This window comes from Chrysochloris asiatica, unplaced genomic scaffold, assembly GCF_000296735.1.
Source record: "Chrysochloris asiatica unplaced genomic scaffold, ChrAsi1.0 scaffold00115, whole genome shotgun sequence".
Taxonomy (NCBI): Eukaryota; Metazoa; Chordata; class Mammalia; order Afrosoricida; family Chrysochloridae; genus Chrysochloris; species Chrysochloris asiatica.
In genome coordinates, this window is record NW_006408633.1 from 5,292,671 (window position 1) to 5,315,901 (window position 23,231).

Consider the following 23,231-nt stretch of genomic DNA (forward strand, 5'->3'; position numbering starts at 1 on the left):
GAACATAGAATCGCGTTAAATCCCAACTGACTGAAAGGCATCTAACAACACGACTGCTGAACAAAAGAAGCCAGAAATGTATGATTTCATTTATACAGCATCCAAAAACAGACTAGAGGAAATGATGTTTTTGAAGAGGGAGAAGAGATGTTACTTTTAGTAGGAATTATGACTAAATATGACATAACAGCTCACATACCTGGGTGCAGGATATCATATTTTTACCTAAATCACATGCACATTATTATATATATATTTTCTTTTTGGCAAACTGCACAATCCCTTCATGCGTTAACTTATGTGTGCTACTTATGTGGGCACATTAAATGAGAAAGCTACAGTGTGTTCAGTTTGTGAAACTTCACTGAGCTGTATGCCTCTAAGGGCACATTTCTGCATGTATATGATCACTGAAAACAATCTAGCCTACCTTTCAATTATTACTATGCTGTTCCTAACCTGTCAGCATCCCACAGCGTTTACTAGTTTTTTGTTGTTTTTTTTTTTACTAGTTTTGACCTCTCGTTTACACCCTCAATTTGGCCCACAGTTGTGAAGCTAAATCTTCCAAAAAATATTCTCATCTTAACCCTTGTATGTGTGCCATACACAGGAAGACCATCAATGGTTCCCAGTTACTTACAGAATGAAGCCACAATATTCAAGTTAGCAAGCTATCCAACAGATACTCTGTATTTAATGCATTCTATGTCCCGCTCTAACTCCCACACTTCCCCTCCTTCATTATTCCCCATAACCTACCACTCCTGTGTGCATTCCTGATTCTATGTTTTTATTTTCGCTTTCCCACTTGGAACTCAAACTTTGTCAAACATTGCCTTGTCACTAAATGTCTTGCTGTGGAAGACTTCCTCCTTAAGTAAGGTATAATTTACTTACAGTAAAGTGCATGGATCCTAAGTGTTCATTTCACTGAATTGTGATAACTGCACATGCCTCTGTAACCAACACCACACCAAGATCTACAACATTTTCACTATTCTAGAAATTCCTCTGAATACCTTCTCAGCCAGTGTCCCGTTCCTCCCCAAAGTTTATTCCCGCACATTAGTACTGACATTCCTTGGTACTGCACACACATACCTTTCTGATATCTATAAATCGGTGAGTTCAGGAGAATTTGAAGGAGACTTCAGAGTAGAACTAAGGGGTGGTGCAGGAAGACCATGTCGACGCATCTCTTGGATTGCTCGTTCTCTAGTGGTAAAGGTCAAACAAGACAAATGAAGCACCATGAGGAACCATCAAGTGCTTTATAAATATGTTGATATGTTGTTAGGCTCCAACTCCTAGTGACACTGTACAGTATTTCCAAAGGGTAACTGATGGGTTTGAATGACAACAAACCTTATAGTTAACAGTCCTGTGCTTATCCTACAGCACCACATAGGACAGGACTTCCTACACAAATACAGATTGTTATATTGCTATTACTTAACTGCTTTCTACTAAATAAATATTTTTATTAAATTCAAGTTCTAGACCCTTGTATGATTTTTGAGTAATTGATAAAATTAAAACAGCATTTAAGACATTTTTAAAAACAATTATGGTAAACCTAAACTACAAGCATTAAAGTTCCAGTTTGCTGTTGAGACAATTCTGACCCATGCTAGTCCCATGTCAGAATAGAACTGTGTTCCACAAGGTTTCCAATGACTGATTTTTCAAAAATAGATCACCAGTCAGTCCATTTTTCCAAGTTTGGGTGGGCTCAAACAGCTAACCTTTCAGTTAGCAGCTGAGCATAAAAACAATTTGCACACTCAAGGACGCAATAGTAGGTTGTCATTAAAATATTTTAGAAACAAAATGCTCATAATATATTTAGTATAAAGGTATATAGCGATAAAACAGGATTCTAAATGAACACACACATACACACACACAAACATATGACTAGAAAGATATTAAACTCCAAGATGTTTAATAGTGGTTCCAGAAGACAGAATTTACAGATAGCTTTGGTTTTCTTCGTTGTACTTGAAAGAATTTAATTATTTATATGATGAACCTATTTTATTTGTTCTTAAAAATTGTTTTTGTTGTTGTTGTCAGTTGCCATCGAATCGGAATCAACTCATAGCGACCCCATGCACAGCAGAACAAAACAATGTCCGATCCTGGGCCAACCTCACTACCGCTGCCACACTTGACGCCATCAGTGATGCCACCTGGCCAATCCATCTCGTTAGAGGTCTTCCTCTTTTTCTATGACCATCCACCTTACCCAGCATGACATCCTTCTCCAACAATTGTTTCCTCCGGACAATATGTCCAAAGTATGAGAGATGAAGCTTAGCCATCCTGGCCTCCAAGGAGCACTCTGGCTCTTAAAAATTAAATGCTAGTATATTTGAAGATGGAGTCCTGGTATGTCACTGTAGGATAAGCACTGGACTGCTAACTGTTAAGGTGGGTGATTCATACTCACCAACTGTTCTCTGATTACCCTATACAGGGTCTGTATGAGTCGGAACTGACTTGATGGCACTTAACAACATTTGCAAAGATATTCCTTAACTTACTTTCTAAAATGTTTGATACTGTTAATCACTCCTGGCTTCTGTGGCATACTACTCTATCCTGACTCTTTCTACCTAGATGACCAATGTTACTGTTGCTGTGTGCCATCAAGTCAATTTCAAGCCATAGCAACCTTGTATAGGGTTTCTTTTACTGGATACTTTTCCTCTGCCTACACTTTACATGCTGGTGTTCTTAAAGTATAAAGGCAACAAAGTCAAACACGCTGTCAAGTCAATTCTGACTCACAGCAACCCCATACAGAGTTCCCAAGACTGCAAATCTTTATGGGAGACACAGCCCCTCATCTTTCTTCTTCTCTAAATTATAAAATGTTTAAAATTTCATTTCACTGTTGCAACTTCAGGCTTCATTTCTCTCTGGAAGCATAATGTCTGACTTTTCTAATAAATTTGGTCTATACTCCAAATAGCTCATCACATAAACGTTTGTGAGGTCAGACGGATAAAAATAAAAGGTAAACATTAACCTAATAAGCAACTTGAACATTATTTGATAATGAGATCTCAGGAATGTTGGTGTTTTTGGTATTTACACCATAGGACAAAGTAATAAAAAAAACTTGACAATTAATTTGCAAATTAGACTTCAATTGTAACTCTTAAAGTAGGTGTCAGTCCTGTTTATCAGTGGGAAATTAAAAATTTTAATAAAATAAAGCAAATTAAGTGAAAAATATGTAAGCATGAAAATGACAAAGCTGTAGAGGATTTAAAACTAGACTCACACATGCCTGGATTTTACTGTTGGCTCTGCCATTTACTATTTGTGTGACCCTGGGCAAATCACTTCATAATCCTGACTCTGTCTGTAACACAAGCATACAGATTGTTGGGAGAATTAATCACATACACATACAAGGGGGCTTCAAAAACTTCACAGAAAAATTTACATTATCTTTTCATTCCATTTTTCCATGAACTTTTGGAAGCCCCCTCATACATATCTGGCACGTATCTGTCCACTGCAATTGTCACCTGCATCATCATCGTCACCTTTGTGATGATTTGTATTTGTAGTCCGGCTGTGGTGCTGTGGGTTAGTGTGCTGGACTGCAAGGTTCACGCTCACCAGCCGCTCCTTAGAAACCCTAGACAGGGTCGCTGTGGGTCAGAACCGACTTGATGGCACTGAACAACAACAACAACTTAGATCATATTGTTTTGGATCCCTGCAGAATCCCTACTGGAGAGTCTGTGCAGTACAAATGGTTAACATGCTCATCTGCTAACTGAAAGGTGAGAGATTTGAGTGCACCCAGAGGCGTCCTGAACGAAAGGTAATTCTACCCATGAGTTAGAACTGACTTGATGGGAACTGGGGTAGTAGCAGACTTGCTCTTAGCTTAGGCTCCCTACCTGTACTCTTCCTGATAATGTCTTTATTTCCCCCTGAGAAATCCTTGCTACTTTGTTTACTGCATCAATGCTGTCTTCCATAATACCTGTTACCTTTTTAAGAAGAATTACAAAACGATTTTCTCTTAGGTACTACTAAAACAAAAATAAAATCGCCTATTTCTAAGCCACATTAAATCCTTTTTAGAATAAGACAAGGAATAAAAAAAAAAAAACACTGTTCAATGCTAAATGCTTGTTCTTACCGTTCATATCTTTCAGCTGAAATTTGTCTTTTAATAGCATCAAAATCTATGTGCAATTGTGCCACTTTATTTCGAAGCATGGTGTTTTCCCGGCCTTGGCAAGTTCTCAAAAACAAATTAGAAAATCAAATGAATAAATAAACAAGCACAGTGCTTTGAAGTCACAGGCAATAGTATTTGTTTTTGTTACTAATAAATCAAGTGGAGGTGATACCAAAGGACAGATAGCATTTGGAACTCCTATTTCAGAATCTTCCTTTTCATTCATCTGGTTTATTTAACAAACATTAACAAAGCTCCTACCATGTGATAGGAGTCCTGGGGTGGCGCTGCAGGATAATGCACTGGACTGATAGGTCAGTCTGAACTGCAAGGTCGGCAGTTCAAAATTCACCAGTCACTCCTTGGAAACCCTATACGAGGTCGCTATGAATCGGAACCAACTTGACGGCACTGAACAACAACAACCATGTGACAGGCACTGTAGTTGCTCTGGAGACACTAATTTGAACACGGCACAAACTATAACACTAAGATGTACAATGTCTTCATCTTTTTTGACTTTCGCCTGAAAATGACTATGCAATATTGATGTTGTTGCTAGGTGTCATCGAGTTGGTTCTGACTCATAGAGACCCTATCTATGCACAATAGAATGAACCACGGCCCCATCCTGTGCCATTCTCACAATTGTTGTTATGTCTGGGCCTACTGCTAAGCAATACAGGGAGTACAGTGCAGGGGCTTGAAAATCAGACATGCCTGGAAAGAGACACATTTCTCCTTTTAAGAGCTAATCTTGTGCTACTGATTCTGGGTTTCTTCTCTTCCAACAATTAGGAAACTTCTCCATCCTGAAGACACTACCATCAGTATCCAAAAAGGTAAGCAATTCACTCAGAGGATCAAGTCTGTAAGTCTTTCATCTGTACATCAGCTGAAACACAGCTGATTTGTTGAAACACCCTCTTCTCCCCTGCGCCGTCTTACAGGGTCACTCCTTCAATCTAGGCAGTTTTCTAAACTTCACTCTTTTCATTCACTCCCACTGGGCCACCACTGTGGTGAAGGTACCTCCATTCATGCTCCACCCTCTCCTCACCCCCACACCCATCCCCAGGCAAAAAGGAAATGATTTCTGACAAGGTACTTTCCTCACACAGGTTGATTTATGACACTTACAATTTGCTTTCTGAAAGGGTCAACTTCTCTTTAAGTAACTGAATTTCTGTGTCCTTCTCATGGGAGCATAAATGAGAATGAAACTCTTTATCTCTATTTGTAGCCAACAACGATTCAAGGTTTTTAACTGTATGTCTCTCACTTGTTAATTGTTTTTTAAACAGGTCTGCTTCTGATTTTACATTTTCTAATTCCACCACAACCTAAGGGGAAAAAAGTACGATTACTTTGGCACAATTTTAGACTTAATCTGAAAAATTCTTTATCTTACAATAGAATTCTACAGAACTATGCATCAATGAGTTGTTTTAACTTGGGTACTGGTTATAGATTTTGAACCACTTCCTTAACAAGATGAAATACTGCATTTTCGAGTTAGCCTTTAATATTTTTACTAAGGATTTATTTGACTGACTCCAGGCCTCAAATACTTATCACTTAGGCTACTTATCAAGAGAGGATTCTTAATAACAACATCTGGCTAAATGAGGTCCAGTGAATTAGTCATTATAGCCCTAACAATAAGTATTGACTCTTACACCATTGGGTGGGATTATGTGAACTACCATAGGGATGAGACAGCCTGCAGGATCATGCAAATAAGGTAGGTGTACGAAACCCAAACAAGGGTACTGGTCAGTTTGTCATCTTGTATGTTTAGAGGGAGCCAATCACAGAAGTGGAAGAGGGAGTACCTCACTACTACCAAAAACATCCAGTAGCAGAGTAAGTCTTTTGGAACTGGGGTTCCAGTGTTGGGAATTCACTACACTCAGAGAGCTATATCATCACAAAAGGTATGAGATAGCGAGCAGCAGGAGCAAGGGCAGCATAGAACAGAACTAGGTAACAACAGAACTAGGAGGCCAGCAGGAGTACTGTAGTGGACTTTAGTCCATGGAGCAGTCAGCTAACTGGGCATGTCAACTCATGAAGCGAAAGAGCCAAGTGCCTATGGGCTGAGGCGTACTGTCATTATGTGGTGCCTGTGGGCAAAGACTAGCAGAGCTAAAGAGATTTGTAACACTTGCCAAGAAAAGCCGAGGCCAGGCTCAGGACCCAGGGGTCAAATGAAAGGCATGCCTACGGGCATAGGTAAGCGGTTGCCCAGACCACAGAACTCTATCTGAGTCACTGCTGATCATTGTAACCTATAGCTGTTAGGTGCTGTTGAATCGGTCCCAACCCATAGCGACCCTATGTGCAACAGAACTAAACACTGCCTGGTCCTGAACTAGCCTCACAATTGCTGCTATACTTGAGCCCATTGGTGCTACCTACCACTGTGCCAATCCTTCTTGTTGGAGGCCTCACTCTCCCCTTTACCAAGCATGATGTTCTTCTACAGGTTCTAGTATCTCCTGATACTATGTCCCAAGTATGAGAGACAAAGTCAAGTCATCTTGGCTTCTAAGAACATTCAGGCTGTACTTCTTCCAACATAGACTTATTTGTTCTTCAAGCAGTCCATGGTACAATATTCTTCTCCAACACCATAACTCAAATATATCAATTCTTTTATGGTTTTTCTTACTTATTCGCTGTCCAACTTCATATGCATATGTGGCTATTGAAAATTCCATGGTTTGGGTCAGGTGTACCTTAATCCTCATACTGATTTCTTTGTTCTTAAACACCATAAAGAGGTCTTGTGCAGCAGATTTGCCTAATGTAATACGTTGTTTGCTTCTTGACTGCTGTTTCTATGAGTGTTGATGGTGGATCCAAGCAAAATGAAGTCTTAACAACTTCAATCTTTTATCCATTTATATGGATATTGTTTATTGTTCCAGTGGTGAGGATTTTTGTTTTCTTTACATTGAGGTGTAATCATACCCAAGGTTGTGGTCTTTGATCTTGATCAGTAAGATCAAGTATTTTAACTCCGTTTTCAACAAGCAAGGATGTATCATCTGCGTATCGCAAGTTGTTACTGAGTCTTCTCCAATCCTGATGCTGTGTTCTTCATATAATTCAGCTTTGTGGATTATTTGCTCAGCATACAGATTGAGTAAGTATGGTGAAAGAATGCAACCCTGGCACACAGCTTTCCTGATTTTAAACCAGTGCCCCCTTGTTCTGTTCTAACAGCTGTCTCTTGGTCTATGTACAGGTTCCTCAAGAGCACAATTAAGGGTTCCGGAATACTCATTTTCCTCAGTGTTGTCTATCGCTTGTCATGATCCACACAAATGAAAGCCTTTGCATAATGAATAAAGCAGAGGTAAACATCTTTCTGGTATTTGCTGCTTTCAGTCAAGCTCCATCTAACATCAGTAATATCCCTGGTTCCATGTCCTCATCTGAATCTGACTTGAACTTCTGGCAGTTCCCAGTTAATGTACTGTTGGCAGCTGTTTCTGTATTATCTTTAACAAAATTTTACTTGTGTGTGATATTTATGTACTGTCTTATCATTTCTGCATCCCACTGGGTCACCTCTCTTTGAAATGGGCACAAACATGGATCTCCTCCAGTCAGCTGGCCAGGTAGTTTTTTTTTTTTAAATTTTTTAGTAGAGATGACTGCGTGCCTTCAGTGCTTCGTCAGTTTGTTGAAAGATTTCAATTTGTATTCCATCAATTCCCAGAGCCTTGGTCTTACTCTGTAAACCTTTCATATTCTCTTTCTTTAAAAAACGTTCTTTCACCTTCTTTTGATGCTTTCTGCATCATTCAATATTTTGCCCCAAAGAATCCTTCAGTGTTTCCAGTTGAGGCTTGAACTTTTTCCTTAGCTCAGTTTGATAAATGTAACCTGTTACTTCCCTACTAAACCCTGTAACTATGAGTATGATCTGTGAGTTGTGTGTGGCTATTGCAATAAACTATCAAACCTAGCAGAAAAGTACAAAGTGACGAGGGCAGGATGGTTGGTGCTAGAATTGGTAAACACTGTGGAGGGTAGAGGTCTGACTGACTTCCAACTCATAGGAATCAGCCTAGGGTTGATGCTGATTCTGCTGTTCTTCACCTTTTGTGAGGCTAGAGTAGGTCAGACCATATCACTGTAGGGTAAGCAATAGACTGCTAACCACAAGGTTGGTGTGGTTCAAACCTACCAGTTGATCCTCAGAAACCCTACACAGGGTCGTTATGAGTTGGAACCAAATCCAAGGCACGCAAGAACCAACAAGTCCATTTTGATCTATTAAAAATGTGCCTTCTGACTACTACTTCATCAAGTGAGCCTTTTAGCTCCTCACAGTGAACATATTTTACTAGATGAATGACCATTGAAACAGCCATGTTAGAAAGCACTGGGTTATTTAAAGCAGGGCTGAGAACTGGTTCTGCCTGGGTCAGTCATAGCTGAGCAGAGTGAAACTTTAAAAATGTGGGTATACCAGAACAATAACCAGATGGGAAAAATTACATGTCAATGCCCTGCTTGAAATGTAATCTCATTCTTAGAAAATAAGGATAGTTTGTTCACTGCACTACAAACAAATCTCTTGATCAGTGGAGGCAGAAACAGCAATGGCCAGCTCAAAGATGGCAGCCAATAGCACTGTTTTGAAGGTGCGTTGTTCTCCACAGTCCGGTTGTAATCCAGTCTGCTGCACTGGGTGCTTCTGAAGGTTCTCACTACACCTCTTTTGAGTCTCCCATCCCTAGACTATGAGCCGTAATTTTTCCTGTTCCAATTATTGTCCCGGTACACAAACCTTTTACAAATTTGGGTCTGTTTTGATTTTGCTGTATTAGCCATGAATGAACCAGTTAGAAATCCTGGTTTAAAGTAATACCTCACAGTTTGGAAATGGGAAGTCCTAGCTAACTAGACTTTTACATTTATGAAAGATTTAAACACACAGAGATTTGAGCAGAAAAAATATTCTACATGGAAACATTGAACTTATCAAGTGCTCACTCAAGTCTAACTTTTGGTCTTTTTTTTTCTCTTGTTGACTATTCAGATACGGATTTTACCCATGGCCTCTTCATCATTAGCATACCAAATAGATAAATACAATAATAATAATTAAATAAACACACAGTAAATTTAAAGTTAGCAAAATATATTCCTTTTTAATACTTGCATTTAGAAAGCATTCTTCTGAAATATCAGAAACTGATGATAAGCAAAAAAAAAAAAGTAAACTGAGATTCAGGATTTTTTCAATATGAATGAACAATTCTATGTCTCATCCCTAAGTCTAAGTGGCACACGTGATGGCTTCCTGAGCCAGAGGAACATCAAATACAGGATAAAAGTTACAATCTCTTAAAATTGGCCAAAGCGATAATCACAGACAATATAGTATATGACTTTCTAGTCTATTTTCTCTGCATGTATATATATTTTTTAAAAGAATGACATGATGCTGTAAAGAATGTTTTGCAATCTGTCCTTTCAACATCTAATGATCATTAAGTACAGATCTTCAGAAGCACTTAAAATTGCTGCTGATTGAGTATTCTGCCATCTCAATGGGCAATTATAAATTCCAAATTAAGAATATTAAGCTGTTTTGAGTTCTTAGCTATAATAAATATAACTTAGATGAATGTCTGTGTATATGTCTGAGATTCTGTTTAGTCCCAGCTATGTGGTTGTTGGCTTAGAAAGTCTACAAAGCATATGGTTGTTGCTATGCTTATCCAAGAGTGTAAGAGTCCGGGTGAATACATGTCCTTCTTCCAGTGTCCTTCCTCTACTAGTCAGCAGGAAGACTTGGCGCTTGGAAAAGTACAGGGAATTCTTCTCCCTTTCAAAGTCTTCCTAACCGTAGACTGACTTGAGAGCATCACTAATGACATGCCTTGCTACAGAAATGATTCTCCCACTAAGGTTTACAGTCTTTATTATTTGAAAACAACAATTCCTTATTACTTGAAAAGAAATGTATTGGGATATGTCCCAAATTTATAACCTCTAATCCAAAGATTCACATTCCCCTAAATACCTATCTACCCCCAAAACAGAGAGTACCAAATTTCATCATCATGATTGTGAGAAGTCTTGGAGGAGGATCTAGTAGTCAACTCTAGTTGTCAAAATTACGTAGTCCAAAGTAATCACAAGAGGAAAAGATATATTGAACGGCAAATAATAAATAAAACAATTAGAATAAGCCTTAATAAAAATAATGTGTTATGACAATATTTTTGTAGTTCTTACCCTCTCAAACTCAAGGTTTTTGGAATTCAATTGCTGGGTCATAATATCCTTGCCTGAATCAAGTTTAATGCAAAGTTCTCGAAGAGATAAGTCATTTAAAACTATGGCCTTCTCATCTTCTTGATTTCTAAGCTCTTCTTCTAATCTAGACATGGCTTTTGCCATTGACGAGATCTGAGATTCATAAGCATGATGTGCATTTATGTGCTGAGAAGAGAGGAAAAAAAGGTAAAAAAATTAAAGATAAGTAATCCCAATAAATTTAAAGGTTTGAATCTGTGCAACTACAACATCACCTTATAACAATATGTAAGTCAATTTTTGTTGTTGTGATGTTTCCTGTTATTTAAAGATGTTGTTACTGTTAAGTGCTGTCGAGTTGGTTCCAATCCATAGTAACCCTGTATCGAGTTTCCGAGGAGCGGCTGGTGAGCTTGAATCACTGACCTTGTGGATCAAACTGACTTCGCAGTCCAGAGCATTAACTGACAGCGCCACACCAGGACTCCACAGTCCATTACAATTCTTTGCAAAGGAAACTGTGTATGATTATTCATCATGATAACTAAGAAATATATGTAATTGGAAGATACAAAGATAAAGGTTATTATAATTCTTTGCAAAGGGAACTATGTACGATTATTCCTCATGATAACTAAGAAATATATGTATTAGGAAGACGCAAAGATAAAGGTCATTATAATTCTTTGCAAAGGGAACTGTGTATGATTATTCCTCATGATAACTAAGAAATATATGTATTTGGAAGACGCAAAGATAAAGGTTATTATAATTCTTTGCAAAGCGAACTGTGTATGATTATTCATCATGACAACTAAGAAATATATATATTTGGAAGATGCAAAGATATAGAGTGCTGTGAATATGAGGGATTTCTGAAGCTACATTCAATTTTTCCTGTTCAAGTTGCTTTTGTTACAATAATATGTTTTCAAGAAAAATTAACATTTATACTTATCACTCTCCACTTGGCTTTAGTGCAAATTCAGCCTTCATATACGCAAAACAAAATACCTGAAGTCTTATTTAAATTTTACTTAACTTAATATACAACCTCATAAAATTTCAAATTTCAAATGAGCAAAATTTGAAATACGAATAAGGATTTTCTTTTCCAGAATTACCCACATTTCTAATGCTTCACAATTGTGAAGTAATAAATTTAAATTGACACAAAGTCTACTTCTAAGATGTGGGAAAAATTCAACACTTGAAAAATGGAATTGTTTTAATACACTTTACTGAAATGGGTCCACATTAAAATCTGTGCTGTGGAGATTTAGGATGTGCCAACAGCTTCAGCAAAGTAAGTAACTGAATATTCCAAATATTAATGACCAACTAGAGTTCCCCCAAACAAACTAAATAAAATTAGGTAAAAACAAATTTCATATATAACATAAGAATATGACAAATGACAAAAGAATCAAACGGTCATTTCTTCTGAGGAATTCTTTGGAAGGTCAAACAGTATTCCTTTCATTACTAATTATATTCTTTTTAATAAAAAATGTTCATAGGGAAAATCAACACTTTTTCTTAAAAATGAAGACTACAAAACTTTGCCAATAGAACAAAACAAAACTAACAGCCAATAAATATATTACATAATTAATTCCAGGGTTTCTATATTTTAAATGAACTCCAAATTTTATTCAGAGATTTTCATTAGATTGTCTTTTATGATAACAGCTTGCTGAAGAGTCACAAATTTTATAACTCAGTAGAAAAAGCTACATTATCATTAAATAAAATCACATCATAAGCATATTAACTTGTTTTAAAGAAATAAGGCATAATGTCATGATTTCCTAAAATGTAAATTTGTTAACTGTTAAAATCAGTAAGGGGCCTAATAATTCTTCCAATATATACCTGCATATATTTATAGACATGGATCTACAACTTTCACAAAACAATTTCCTTTTATAATGTGTGACATTTTATAATGTGTGATAAAAGGAGCTCTGGTAGCGTAGTGGTTACGAATCGGACTGCTAACCTCAGGGTCAGCTGTTCCGCGGGAGAAAGATGAGGCTTTCTGCTCCCGTAAAGACTTACAGCCTCGGAAAACCTGTACAGGGTCACTGTGAGTCGGAAACGACTCCACAGCACATAACAACAACAACATTCACAATCTATACATCTGACAAAGTAATTTTATCCAGCATTAAATTAAGTAATAGGAAGACAACTGACTGAAAAAAAATAGGTAAAAGATTTGAATAGATACTTCATAAAAGAATTATCAGAGAAATTAAAATTAAAACCACAATGAGATGTCACTACATACTGACTAAAACAACTACAATTTTCAAGACAGATAACACCAGGGGTGGAAGATGATATGGAGCAACTAGAACTTTCATAAAATACTAGAGGGAATGTAAGATTGAAAAACTAGGGAAAGTTCTTGAAATTTCTTTCAAAACTGAACATGTTATGACAGCAACTCTACTCACAGGTATCTACCCAAACAAAAGTTTGTTGTTATGACGTGCCATTGAGTTCGTTCTGAATCATAGCAACTCTGTACAGGGTTTCTGAGGAGCCACTGGTGGGTTTGAACTGCCAGCCTTGTGGTTCAGTGCATTATCCTACAGTGAATGTTTACAACAGCTTTATTCATAGTGGCCCCAAACTGCAGCAACCCACGTAGCCATCAACAGGGGAATGGACAAACAAATTGTATGACACAGTCACCTAGTGGAATTCCACTTTATAAAAACAAGGTAACAAATTTCTGATTCATGTAACAACATGGATAAACCTCAACAACATTATGCTGAACCAAAGATGCCAGACATAAAAGAATACAACTACATGATTGCATTTACATGAAACTTAAGAACAAGGAAAGCGAATTTTTAGTGAAAGAAAAAAGAGCTACATGGCTGCCTGGGGGCCCAGGGTGGTGGGGGAAGTGACTATAAATCCTTGTGGTGGTGTCTTTTAAATCTTGATCCTGATGGAGATTCCATGGGTACAGATACTTGTCAATATCATCAGATTGTACACTTAAAATGGGAACATTTTATAGCTTGAAAATTATATGTCAACAAAGTTGATTTAAAAGGAAAATGTTATAGCTAATTAAGCCCTTACTGTTGTTGTTAAGTGCCGTTGGGTTGATTCCGACCCACAGCGACCCTACATGGGTTTCCGAGGAGCAGCTGGTGAGCTTGAGCTGCTTACTCCAGTAAAAAAAAGCAAGTACAAATAGGAGGGCCATTAGTAAGATTGTAGTGAATTTAATAGGAGAAAATTCATATTAACAAGTAATGAGGTTCCTAAGAAAATGATCAGAACCCAAACCAAAAGAATTTTACCATTATGACATGATTTTATCAATGTATACAGTTAGGTTCAAATATACCAGCTGCTCCTCAGACACCATATGAAGGGTTGCGATGAGCGGGAACTGACTTCACAGTACTATTCAAAAATAATCATACAATTAGGTTATTTCAAGAAACCCTTTGTGATCTATTAAATCATGTCTTTACAAGACAAATGAATGCATTACCTCCTGGATTTCTTTTTCTAGTAGGTCCACTCTTTCACGAAGGTGTCTCCTCTCCGTGTCAATAGAAAGAAGTTCGAGTCGAACGGAGCTGTTTTCTCCCTCAGCCTGATGGGCTTTTACTTCCCAGTCTTCAGCACGGTTATGAAGCATCTGAAATCTTCCTAACAAATCTTGATTTTCTTTTTCCTGGTTTCAATATAATGAAATTGTTTCTAAATGAGTACCTGTCACTCATTTTAATACCATGTCATTAACACACTCACACACACGTTGGGATTTCTGTTATTGAGAAAGTATCTGCAAGACATTATACTAATATCTATCAGAACATCAGTTGGCAAGGCCTCCACTCTCAAATGTTTAAATCCCTTCCTAAGTCCACGCTGAAAGTGTAACTGTCACCTTGGAAGCCATCAAGCTCTCCCACCGCGACACCTCGGTTATGTAGTTATGCACTCTGCTCTTCATGTCCTCTTTTTCTTGCACTGCTGCTTCCAACTCCAGTGAGACCTCCTGTAAATCCAAAAATTGAAGACGGAACTCAAACAAGCAGTATTTAAATGGGTCCTGGATATTCAAATAGCTCCTCTGGAATGTGGGATGTATGAGAGGGGAGGACAAAAGGAAAACTGTTCCCTAACTTTTAATTTCATCCACTTCCTCCTGGTTGATCTTGATTTGTAAACCACAACTTGACTTTACATCTCCTACAATTTTCCTGGCCACATATCTGGCATTTACACTTAGGGTAAGTTACAGTCAGGGTTGACATTTTTAAGATTCCTACACCAGCAACATGCTGTACAATGAATACTAAAAGTAATTTTTCTAAAAAGCTGTAACTCCAAGGTTCACAGCTAATTAAACCTACCAGGCACTTCTTGGAAACCCTATAGTCGGAACTGACTTGACAGCACTTAACAACAATAATCATGAGTCTTCAAAACCTACAAACTTTTTCTTGGGAGTGATGCTAATGTCCTCTGACAGGTAGAACAACAATGATTTCTGCCACAGGAGTCTCCCATGCTGCCATCTTTAGGTTTCCTTGCAACAAAGGCCAAAACAGTCAAAGAGACCATAATTGTACCCATTAGATACCCTGTAAAAAACAGCGTAATTCTAACCCACCTTTAAAAATGTCTTGATAAACATTCTTCTTACAGGATTGTGTTCATCAATATTTATACCATTAAGCCTTAGAAAATTATTAGAGTTCCAAAATGAAATTTCAAAAGCTACTGTAAGATGTTTACTGTGTTCATACCTGATTTTCTCTTGCCATCGTACTCAGATCATCTTGCAATCTTCTGTTTTCCTTTAAAGCTATTTCTCTAGATTTTCCTACTTCATCAAGTTCTTTGTGAGCTGCATCAAGCTGGCGCCGGAGGCTGCTGATCTCACGGTCTCGATTAGTCAAGGTATCCTTGAGGTGGCTGTTGAATGAGCGATGTGGAAATCATAAATTAAGCTTTCTGAAAAATTGCAGTTTGTTTAAAAAATGTTTTACTCTGATTAAGCATGTTAATAATAGAAAAATTTATAACTATTGCATTAAGACACTTATCAATTAGGTAAAGTAGACATTTTAGATCTTCATCAACATTATCTGCAAATTAAGTCATAAAATAAACATCTAAAAATCAAGTAAACCCAGGAAACTTTTAAATGCTAGGAGCAGAACAGAACCGATTCAACTGCCAAATGTTTATAAAATGTATAAATCCCATTACTGCATAAAATGTAAAGGTATAAAACAGAAAACAGCATTAGTGACTTTCATCCTGTTGTTGTAGTTAAGTGCTGTCAATCTATTCCAATTTATAGCCACCCTGTATAGGGTTTCTCAGGAGCGGCTATTGAGTGTGAACTGCTGCTCTTATAGTTCAAATGAACCTAGAGGTCAAGTGCAACATCATACATAACATGCCAAATTCTGTACCTTATTCCAGATACATTTAGGTGGGCAATATTTTTAAGACTGGCTACTAATGTAATCTAAGTTTCAGTGATTAGGGATTGAACAGGGTAATTACAATAGAAACAAAGACCAAGTAAGCATGTAAAATGGAATCCTGGTAGTAAAATGGTTTAAGTGCTCAGCTGCTAACCACAAGCTCAGCAATTAGTGGGAGAAAAGACTTAGTGATCTGCTCCCATAGTAAAGATTTCAGCCTAGCAAACCCTATGGGGCAGTTCTGTCATCTAGGGTTGCTGAGTCAGAATTAACTTCATGGGCCACAATAGCTAGGTAAAAAATAAATAAATAAATGAATTAAGATGGAAGTATTCAGATGTGGATGATAGAGGAGGAGAAAAGTTAAAAAGGATAATACATTTTCAAGCCAAGTATACTAAGAAAATGAAGCTGCCATTTGCAAAATGGCAAGAGGAAGTAGAAAAAGGAAATTGTCATGGATTGAATTGTATCTCCCCAAAATGTGTCCACTTGGCTAAGTGATGATTCTCTGTTCTGGCAATATTGATGTGATGTGATCTTGCTGCTATAAACCAATCAGTTGTCAGGGGATTAAGGGTGGGATGTAATTTAATATCTTTAATCCCAACAGTCTTGATTCAATGTAGTAATGAGAATTTCCCTGTGGTGTGGTTCGCAATACCTTTGATATTACAAGACATAAAAGAAGAGAGAAGCAAGCAGACAGGTGGGAAGGGGGAGAGACACCTACTCCCATTAAGAAAGAAAAGCCAAGGAGTGAAATGCATCCTTTGGACTCGGGATCCCTGTACTGAGAAACTCCTAGACTCGGGAAGACTGATGCCAAGACACATGGAGATCATCAAGGAATGCTGGGCCTACAGATGCTGAAAGGAGCCAAGGACCTTTCCCTGGAGTAGACAGAGAGACAGAGAGAAAGCCTTCCCCAGAACCAGGACTCTAAATTTGGACTTGTAGCCTCTTAAACTTTATACTTAAACTTAAGCATAAGAGAAGAAATTTCTGTCAGCTAAAACCAGTCATACTTCAGGTATTTGTTATAGCAGCACTAGCGAACTAAGACTGAAATAGTCTTACTGCCTTACTGCTACTTACATAGTGGATATATCTGTATTTACTAGAGATTTCTAGAAAAACTAGATGTCATTTCATTGATTACTTACTTCATAGATGACTCAAACTCTGACATTGTTACCTTCATATGAGCAATAGTTTTTTCCTACAAAAAGCATGAAAATATGTAAGATTCTCAACTATTCAGACAGAAATGTCTTTAGTTGAATTTATATAACTCAATACATCTATTCTAGCTCAAATCCAATGACATAAATTATGCCATAAAAGAAAACTCTAAGTAAACATGTCTCCATGTCTCCACTGTACCTTACATGTCAGTAAATTCCCACCCGTCCTGCCAACCTGAATGATTTACTGTGATGAGATCTAATAAATGAAACTGCATTCCTAACCACGGAACCTATTAAGATTTAAATTACTAGGGTAAAAAGAAGTATTATTCTTCCAAAAACTATCTTTCTCCTAGAGAATAGCTGGTGTCCTTGAACTGCTGACCTTTTCGCTAGCAGACAGGAACTTTAACCACTGTGTCACCAAGGCTCCTTTCAATATACTCTAAATATGCTAGGAATTTTAACATAGTAAATGTATCAGAAGACATGGTCTTGCAAAAAGAGATAATGAGATTAAACAGTCACATACTTTAGTGGCTAAATTTTCATCTAAGTTTGCAATCTTTTCTGTCTTCTCATCCACAGTCTCTTGAAGGAAGTCTTTTTCTTTATCAATAACTCCGATGGTCTCTCTCATTACCTTCATCTCCTGATCCTGTGACATTACTCTAAGGTTTAGTTTATCTATAAACGGAAAGAAATGTTTGTTAGAATAAACTGGGATTAGCCAAAAGAATTATAATGGTAACAAATCTAAAAATACTTACCTAGTTTTTCCTCCAGTACTTTAATTTGTGATTGGGCTGATTCAAGTTCACCTCTTTTTATAGTGAGTTGGTGTTGGCAATCATCAAGTGACCGCTGTAGCTGCTCATTGACCATCCTGAACAATCAATGGACAGAAACAAATGCAAGTGTTTACTTCTGATAGAAAATAATCTTTGAAATGAGCGATCTTTAAAAAATATTTTGATTTATTTGTATTTATCTCATATTTTAAAGTTATTTCAGTATAATCAGTGGCTTATTATTTCTTGCTATCTACCATTCTTTTTCAAAATGTTCTTATCTCCCACCAAATAATACAGTATAAATGTTAAATTACATGTTCTTTAGTGGAGCCTTCCTGTTAGCTTTAAAGCCCTTCTAGGTCTCCTAACCGAGTAACTGCTGTCAACCTCTTTTCCCTTAAAATCTATTTTCAATAGTGGAGGCAAAAGGAAAACCACGAGCCTGTTTTTACAGAATGGCCTCACACTTCAAAGAATTAGCTATCAATTCTGACCAGTCAGCTTCTAATTTTGCTTCTTCTTATTCTAGCTTAGGGCTCTGGTTCTTCTTTTTAAAAAAAGAAAAAATTCAGGCATGGTTCTCAGGCACTCTGACCTTTTCCCCTTATTAATAAACCAAATAAAAAACTCACTGCCATCAAATCAATTCTGACTCATAGGACAGGGCAGAACTGTCTAGAGGGTTTCCAAGGCTGCAATCGTTTGGACACAGAATGCCACATCATTCTCCCAAGGAGCCGATGGTAGATGGAACTGCTGACTTCTTGGTTAGCACAGGGCTTAATTATGGCACCACCTGGGCTCCTTCTTTCCCTTATTAGCTAAGGGTTATTATCTAAGAAATGGGTATCAATTCCCTTAGTCCTTAGCAAATAAATACTTCTTAAAGGAGAGAGTTGTATTTGGTTTCTTAACTACATCTAAACAATTCCTAGTATAACAATTGATATTTAATAACATAACTAGGGTTCATTAGTCATTTCCAGAAAAATCTACTAAAAGTATTTGATCACAGAAAAATATATAATCCCTCTGGTTTTGAACACAATGAACATTTAGTCAAAGGCAAATTGAAAATAATGTGATGGTATTTTTAGCCTAGGAGCCTAATTGTTTAGCGCCTCATAAAGCAGTTGTTAAGGATTAAGACTTTGCTAACGGGTTGATTGGACTAACTCCTGGTGTGGTGCTGTAGGATCACCACTGGACTTGAAACCACAAGGTTGGCAGTTCAAACACATCAGCTGCTCCTCGGAAACCCTATACAAGGTCGCTGTGAGTTGGAACTGACTCAATGGCACTTAACAACACAACAACATGGGGCTGAATGAAAACAGTTACTTGTCTAAGGGGACTGAAACAATCTATCCTCAAGCAGTGATGGGCAAACAACGGCCTGGTGCCTGCCTATTTCTATATGGCATGAGAGTTCAGAATGGTGTTGACATGTTTAAATGATCGTTTTTTAAAGTTCAAGGGAAAATTAACGTGCCATTCAGATTTCAGTGTCCATAAATAAAGCTGCAGTGAACCACAGTTACACTCATTCATTGACGTGTGGCTGCTTTCACAGGCATGAGTAGCTGTGCCAGAGGCCGGCTGACCTGCACAAACTACAATGCTGACTATGCGGCCCGTCACACAGAAAACATCGGCCGACACCACCCTGGAGGCTGGCAGGTGAGTTCTCAGGGGGCTAACAGACCATCATTTCTGGAGAGAGAGCAACTCCCTTAACAGCATCACGCTGTTCTGAATTTAGACATGAAACGCCACCTCCCATTCAATGCTGCAATTCAAGGAGGGAAACGTGCATTTTTTTTCCCCCAGAGTGGTCTAGAAATGGGATTTTACATTGGTGTCCTCTGATTTTGTACCAAGAGACCAGACGAAAGATCCTCTATTTGGATTAATTAAGATTCTGCTTATTTCAGAAAAGGTTGTTTGGTGGCACTAAATTTGGTGAAAATGCTGGACTCCAAAAGGGAAAGAGAAGATGGTCCACTGGGGGGCAAAAAAGGAAACATACACCTAATCTACCCGAGTGTCAGTTTCTTAAGCATTTTCATGTCAATGGATTGAGAACATGTGATTAAAGAGGTAGCAAGATTTCTATCAACATATCAAAAGTGGCATGAGTTTTGGATTATGTGGCTTCACTTTCATAAAGTATTATGGTTTATACCGGGTTCAGCTGGGGACCAGGACCCCATGGACTGCACTCACGGAGCTCCCATATTTGCTGACATGGAGAGTGTGATGAACACATTTCCCTCAGAGACAGCTAAGTCATACTTTGTATTGAAGCAAAACAGGAGTTGTGAAAGCATGCAATTTCCCAGGGTATGCAAAGTAGAGAGTAAAACCTTACCAATGCCCTCCTCCTTTGGGACTGTAACTATAACTCCCACATGAGAGATGTGAATTCCGCTCATAAGAGATGCAGACGGAACTCATGAGAACATTACTGGTGTAAGAAAGAAATGGAGTCCTGGTGTGCCACTGTGGGTTAATGCGCTGGACTGCAAAGGCAGTTTGAACCTCAATGCCAGCAGTTCAAGCTCACCAAAGGCTCCTTGGAAACACTATCCAGGGTTGTTTTGGGACAGAACCAACTCAACGGCACTTAATAAAAACAAACAACAAGAAGAAAGAAAACCCCAAAGGAGACTGTAGGCTAGGGAATCCAAGAGAAGGTATTCTTTTGTGAGGGGAAAGGAAAAAAGAGCTATTAACTATAGTCTTAGGGGAAATACAAATGGGTTAAATGCCAGAACCATCCATCCAGTTGGAAAGAAAAGGAAAATGGGCAGAGTAGTAATCCTGGGTGACGGCACATGGTGTCTGTAGGCTGGACCTAAATGCAGACATGAACCAGGAGGGGACTGGCCCATTCAGAGGAACAGAAGAGCAAACACGGGCGATGCCTTAGGAGCCACACAGTAGGAAAACCTAGCGGGGAAAGGAGGTGAAGACGAGAGGGCCCATCAATATTCCAGGAGACGGAAGGAAAGAAAGGAAGGATACGAAAAAGGGTTTCTGAAAACTGGCTTGGAAGTTCGTTAAATTTCTTCTCTTTCCGCCTTTACTCCAAAGGCAGTCTTCATTTATACTCGTCCATCTCTAACTGGCTTCACTTTACCCACCACCCTGCCCTCCCAGTCCATTCATTCATGAGCATTTTCATCAGCAACCTGAAATCTATGAGTCCTTTTTCTAAACTTAACCAGACCACAATCCTAGATGATACTAAACATCTGTTTTCTCTCTGTTCCTGCTGATTATTACTGTAGCAACCACAAAAATAGACAGATGTATGGCACTGTTCTGTGTACTGCCAAGCCACTCCCAAGTCATAGCAAACCCTACATGACAGTGTAGAACTGCCCTCCATATGGTAAGGATATCATGTTGGGAAAAGTGGAGGGCCAGAGATGAAGAGGATGACTCCCAAGAAGATAAACTGACACAGTGGCAGCAACACTGGGCTCAAACGTATCAACACTGTGCAGGACTGGGCAGCGGGTCATTCTGCTGTGAGTCGGAACCAATCAGACGGCACCTAACAACAACAACAACAACAATCTTTCTAGAAGTAGATCACCAGGATTTTTCTCATTCAGAGTCACTGATGGGACTGCAGACCTTTTGGTCAGCAACTTTAAGTGTTGTACCACACCAGGACTCTTAGTTAAACTTATAACCCCGATGCTGTTCAGTCAATTCCGATTCATAATAATCTATAATTCATGATACTACTAATTCACAATTTCTAACATCAGTTGGATCTGACATTAACTCTTCACTACCTGTGTCCCTAGTAGTTCTTCTGCATTCTAGGTAGGTAGCGGAAGAACTGAAAACACCTTAGATGACGTCAGGGAGAAGGGTTCCCTATCTGCATACTTCTCAGAGTAAGCCCCTCTCAGTTCAGAGCTTGATTGCTAGCTACATTTGTAAACACATAATAAACAATGTACACAATTCTTGAGTTACAACCTTACTTCTCTTCAAAACTGAACTGAAATGGGACTTCTGAACTCATGGACAAGGACACAGCCACAGAGGGCTAGAGCTAAGAGTGAAGTATCCAGCTGATATGAAGTGAGGGGAGATGCACAAGAACTTCCAAACTTGCAGAGAGTACCCATTGGACGTAGCCTGGATGGCTTGATAATCAGAGCTCAACTAGAGCAAGATTAAAAAAACAATTTATGATAAAGGAAATGAGTGTAATTTGCTACAATTTGATGATATTGACCTATACTTATGGATGCAGTAGCTCAAAATACCAACTGAGAGGGAAGGAGTCTTCACATCAAGTTATCAATCCAATCCCCTCTGTATACAGGGTAGATAGGGATGGGTACCTTAGGCAATGGTTACCTAAAATGAGGGGGGTGATAAAGGTACGAAGTGACTGGCTTACAAGGTTTCAACAGGAAGATTAGTTTAAGAGTGTTCAGGTGAAGGTTGAGTCCCTACTGAATAGTTTTCATCTTGTCTAGATAGGTCTGGTGAAAAGAGATGGGGATACGGTTTTATGATTCACAATTCATAATCATGAATTATGATGCAAGTGAGAAACTGTTCTCATGACTGAGACTGTCACAACTGTAAAGGTAGAAGTTTTATAACAAAAACGGGGGAGTAGTTAATCTTACAATCCAGAAACATAGGACCTAGGACCATCAAGGGAGCAGAGTGCAAGAAGAGTGTGGGACCCTATCCAGAGAAGCAGCGACACCAAAGATGGAGGCAGAGATGAGGACATGGAGAGAGGGAGCAGCTGAAGACTCTATAGACTAATGGAAAGAGAGGGACTGGGCACTGGCAGCCCAGAGGCTGACTTGAAGAAATGTGCCCTTTGGTTGTTTAAATTCTTATGTATTCCTGAGTGTTTTTGTATACATCCCCCCACCCCAACCCAACCCCACCCCAAAAAAAACTCCAGGGAATGGAAGCAAATACTGTTGAATAATGATGCATGTAGGAGATTTGTAATCATTGCAATGAAACGATGGTGTAAAGTCATCATTTGTAACATTTACATTGATGGTATAAATGTTCTCCCATGTAAAGTATCACTCAGTTCACAATGAAAATTAAAAAATAAAGAAAGAAAGAACTGAAATTATTGTATATTAATTAGCTCTTAGTGCTGCATTGGAGACTGACAGAAGAGAGGACTTCAAAAAATTCATTGAAGAATTCCTTTATCTTTTAATTTTTCCATTTTGGAATCCCCCTTGTATACCAGGCTGTC

The 23,231-nt window shown here is 38.3% G+C and overlaps 1 protein-coding gene across 1 annotated transcript in view; it reads right to left on the reverse strand.

Annotated features, from left to right (window-relative positions):
- Window positions 1-1,115: 1,115 nt before the first annotated feature.
- Window positions 1,116-23,231, reverse strand: part of CEP135 (centrosomal protein 135kDa) — a 92,503-nt gene continuing 70,387 nt past the window's right edge. The window contains exons 15-24 of the mRNA XM_006868074.1: window positions 17,942-18,057; window positions 17,704-17,858; window positions 17,148-17,203; window positions 15,292-15,460; window positions 14,427-14,537; window positions 14,025-14,210; window positions 10,478-10,684; window positions 5,354-5,556; window positions 4,172-4,276; window positions 1,116-1,218 (exon numbers count right to left, since the gene is read on the reverse strand). Coding sequence (XP_006868136.1) covers window positions 1,116-1,218; window positions 4,172-4,276; window positions 5,354-5,556; window positions 10,478-10,684; window positions 14,025-14,210; window positions 14,427-14,537; window positions 15,292-15,460; window positions 17,148-17,203; window positions 17,704-17,858; window positions 17,942-18,057 — 1,411 coding nt within the window. The remainder of the gene's footprint in view (window positions 1,219-4,171; window positions 4,277-5,353; window positions 5,557-10,477; window positions 10,685-14,024; window positions 14,211-14,426; window positions 14,538-15,291; window positions 15,461-17,147; window positions 17,204-17,703; window positions 17,859-17,941; window positions 18,058-23,231) is intronic.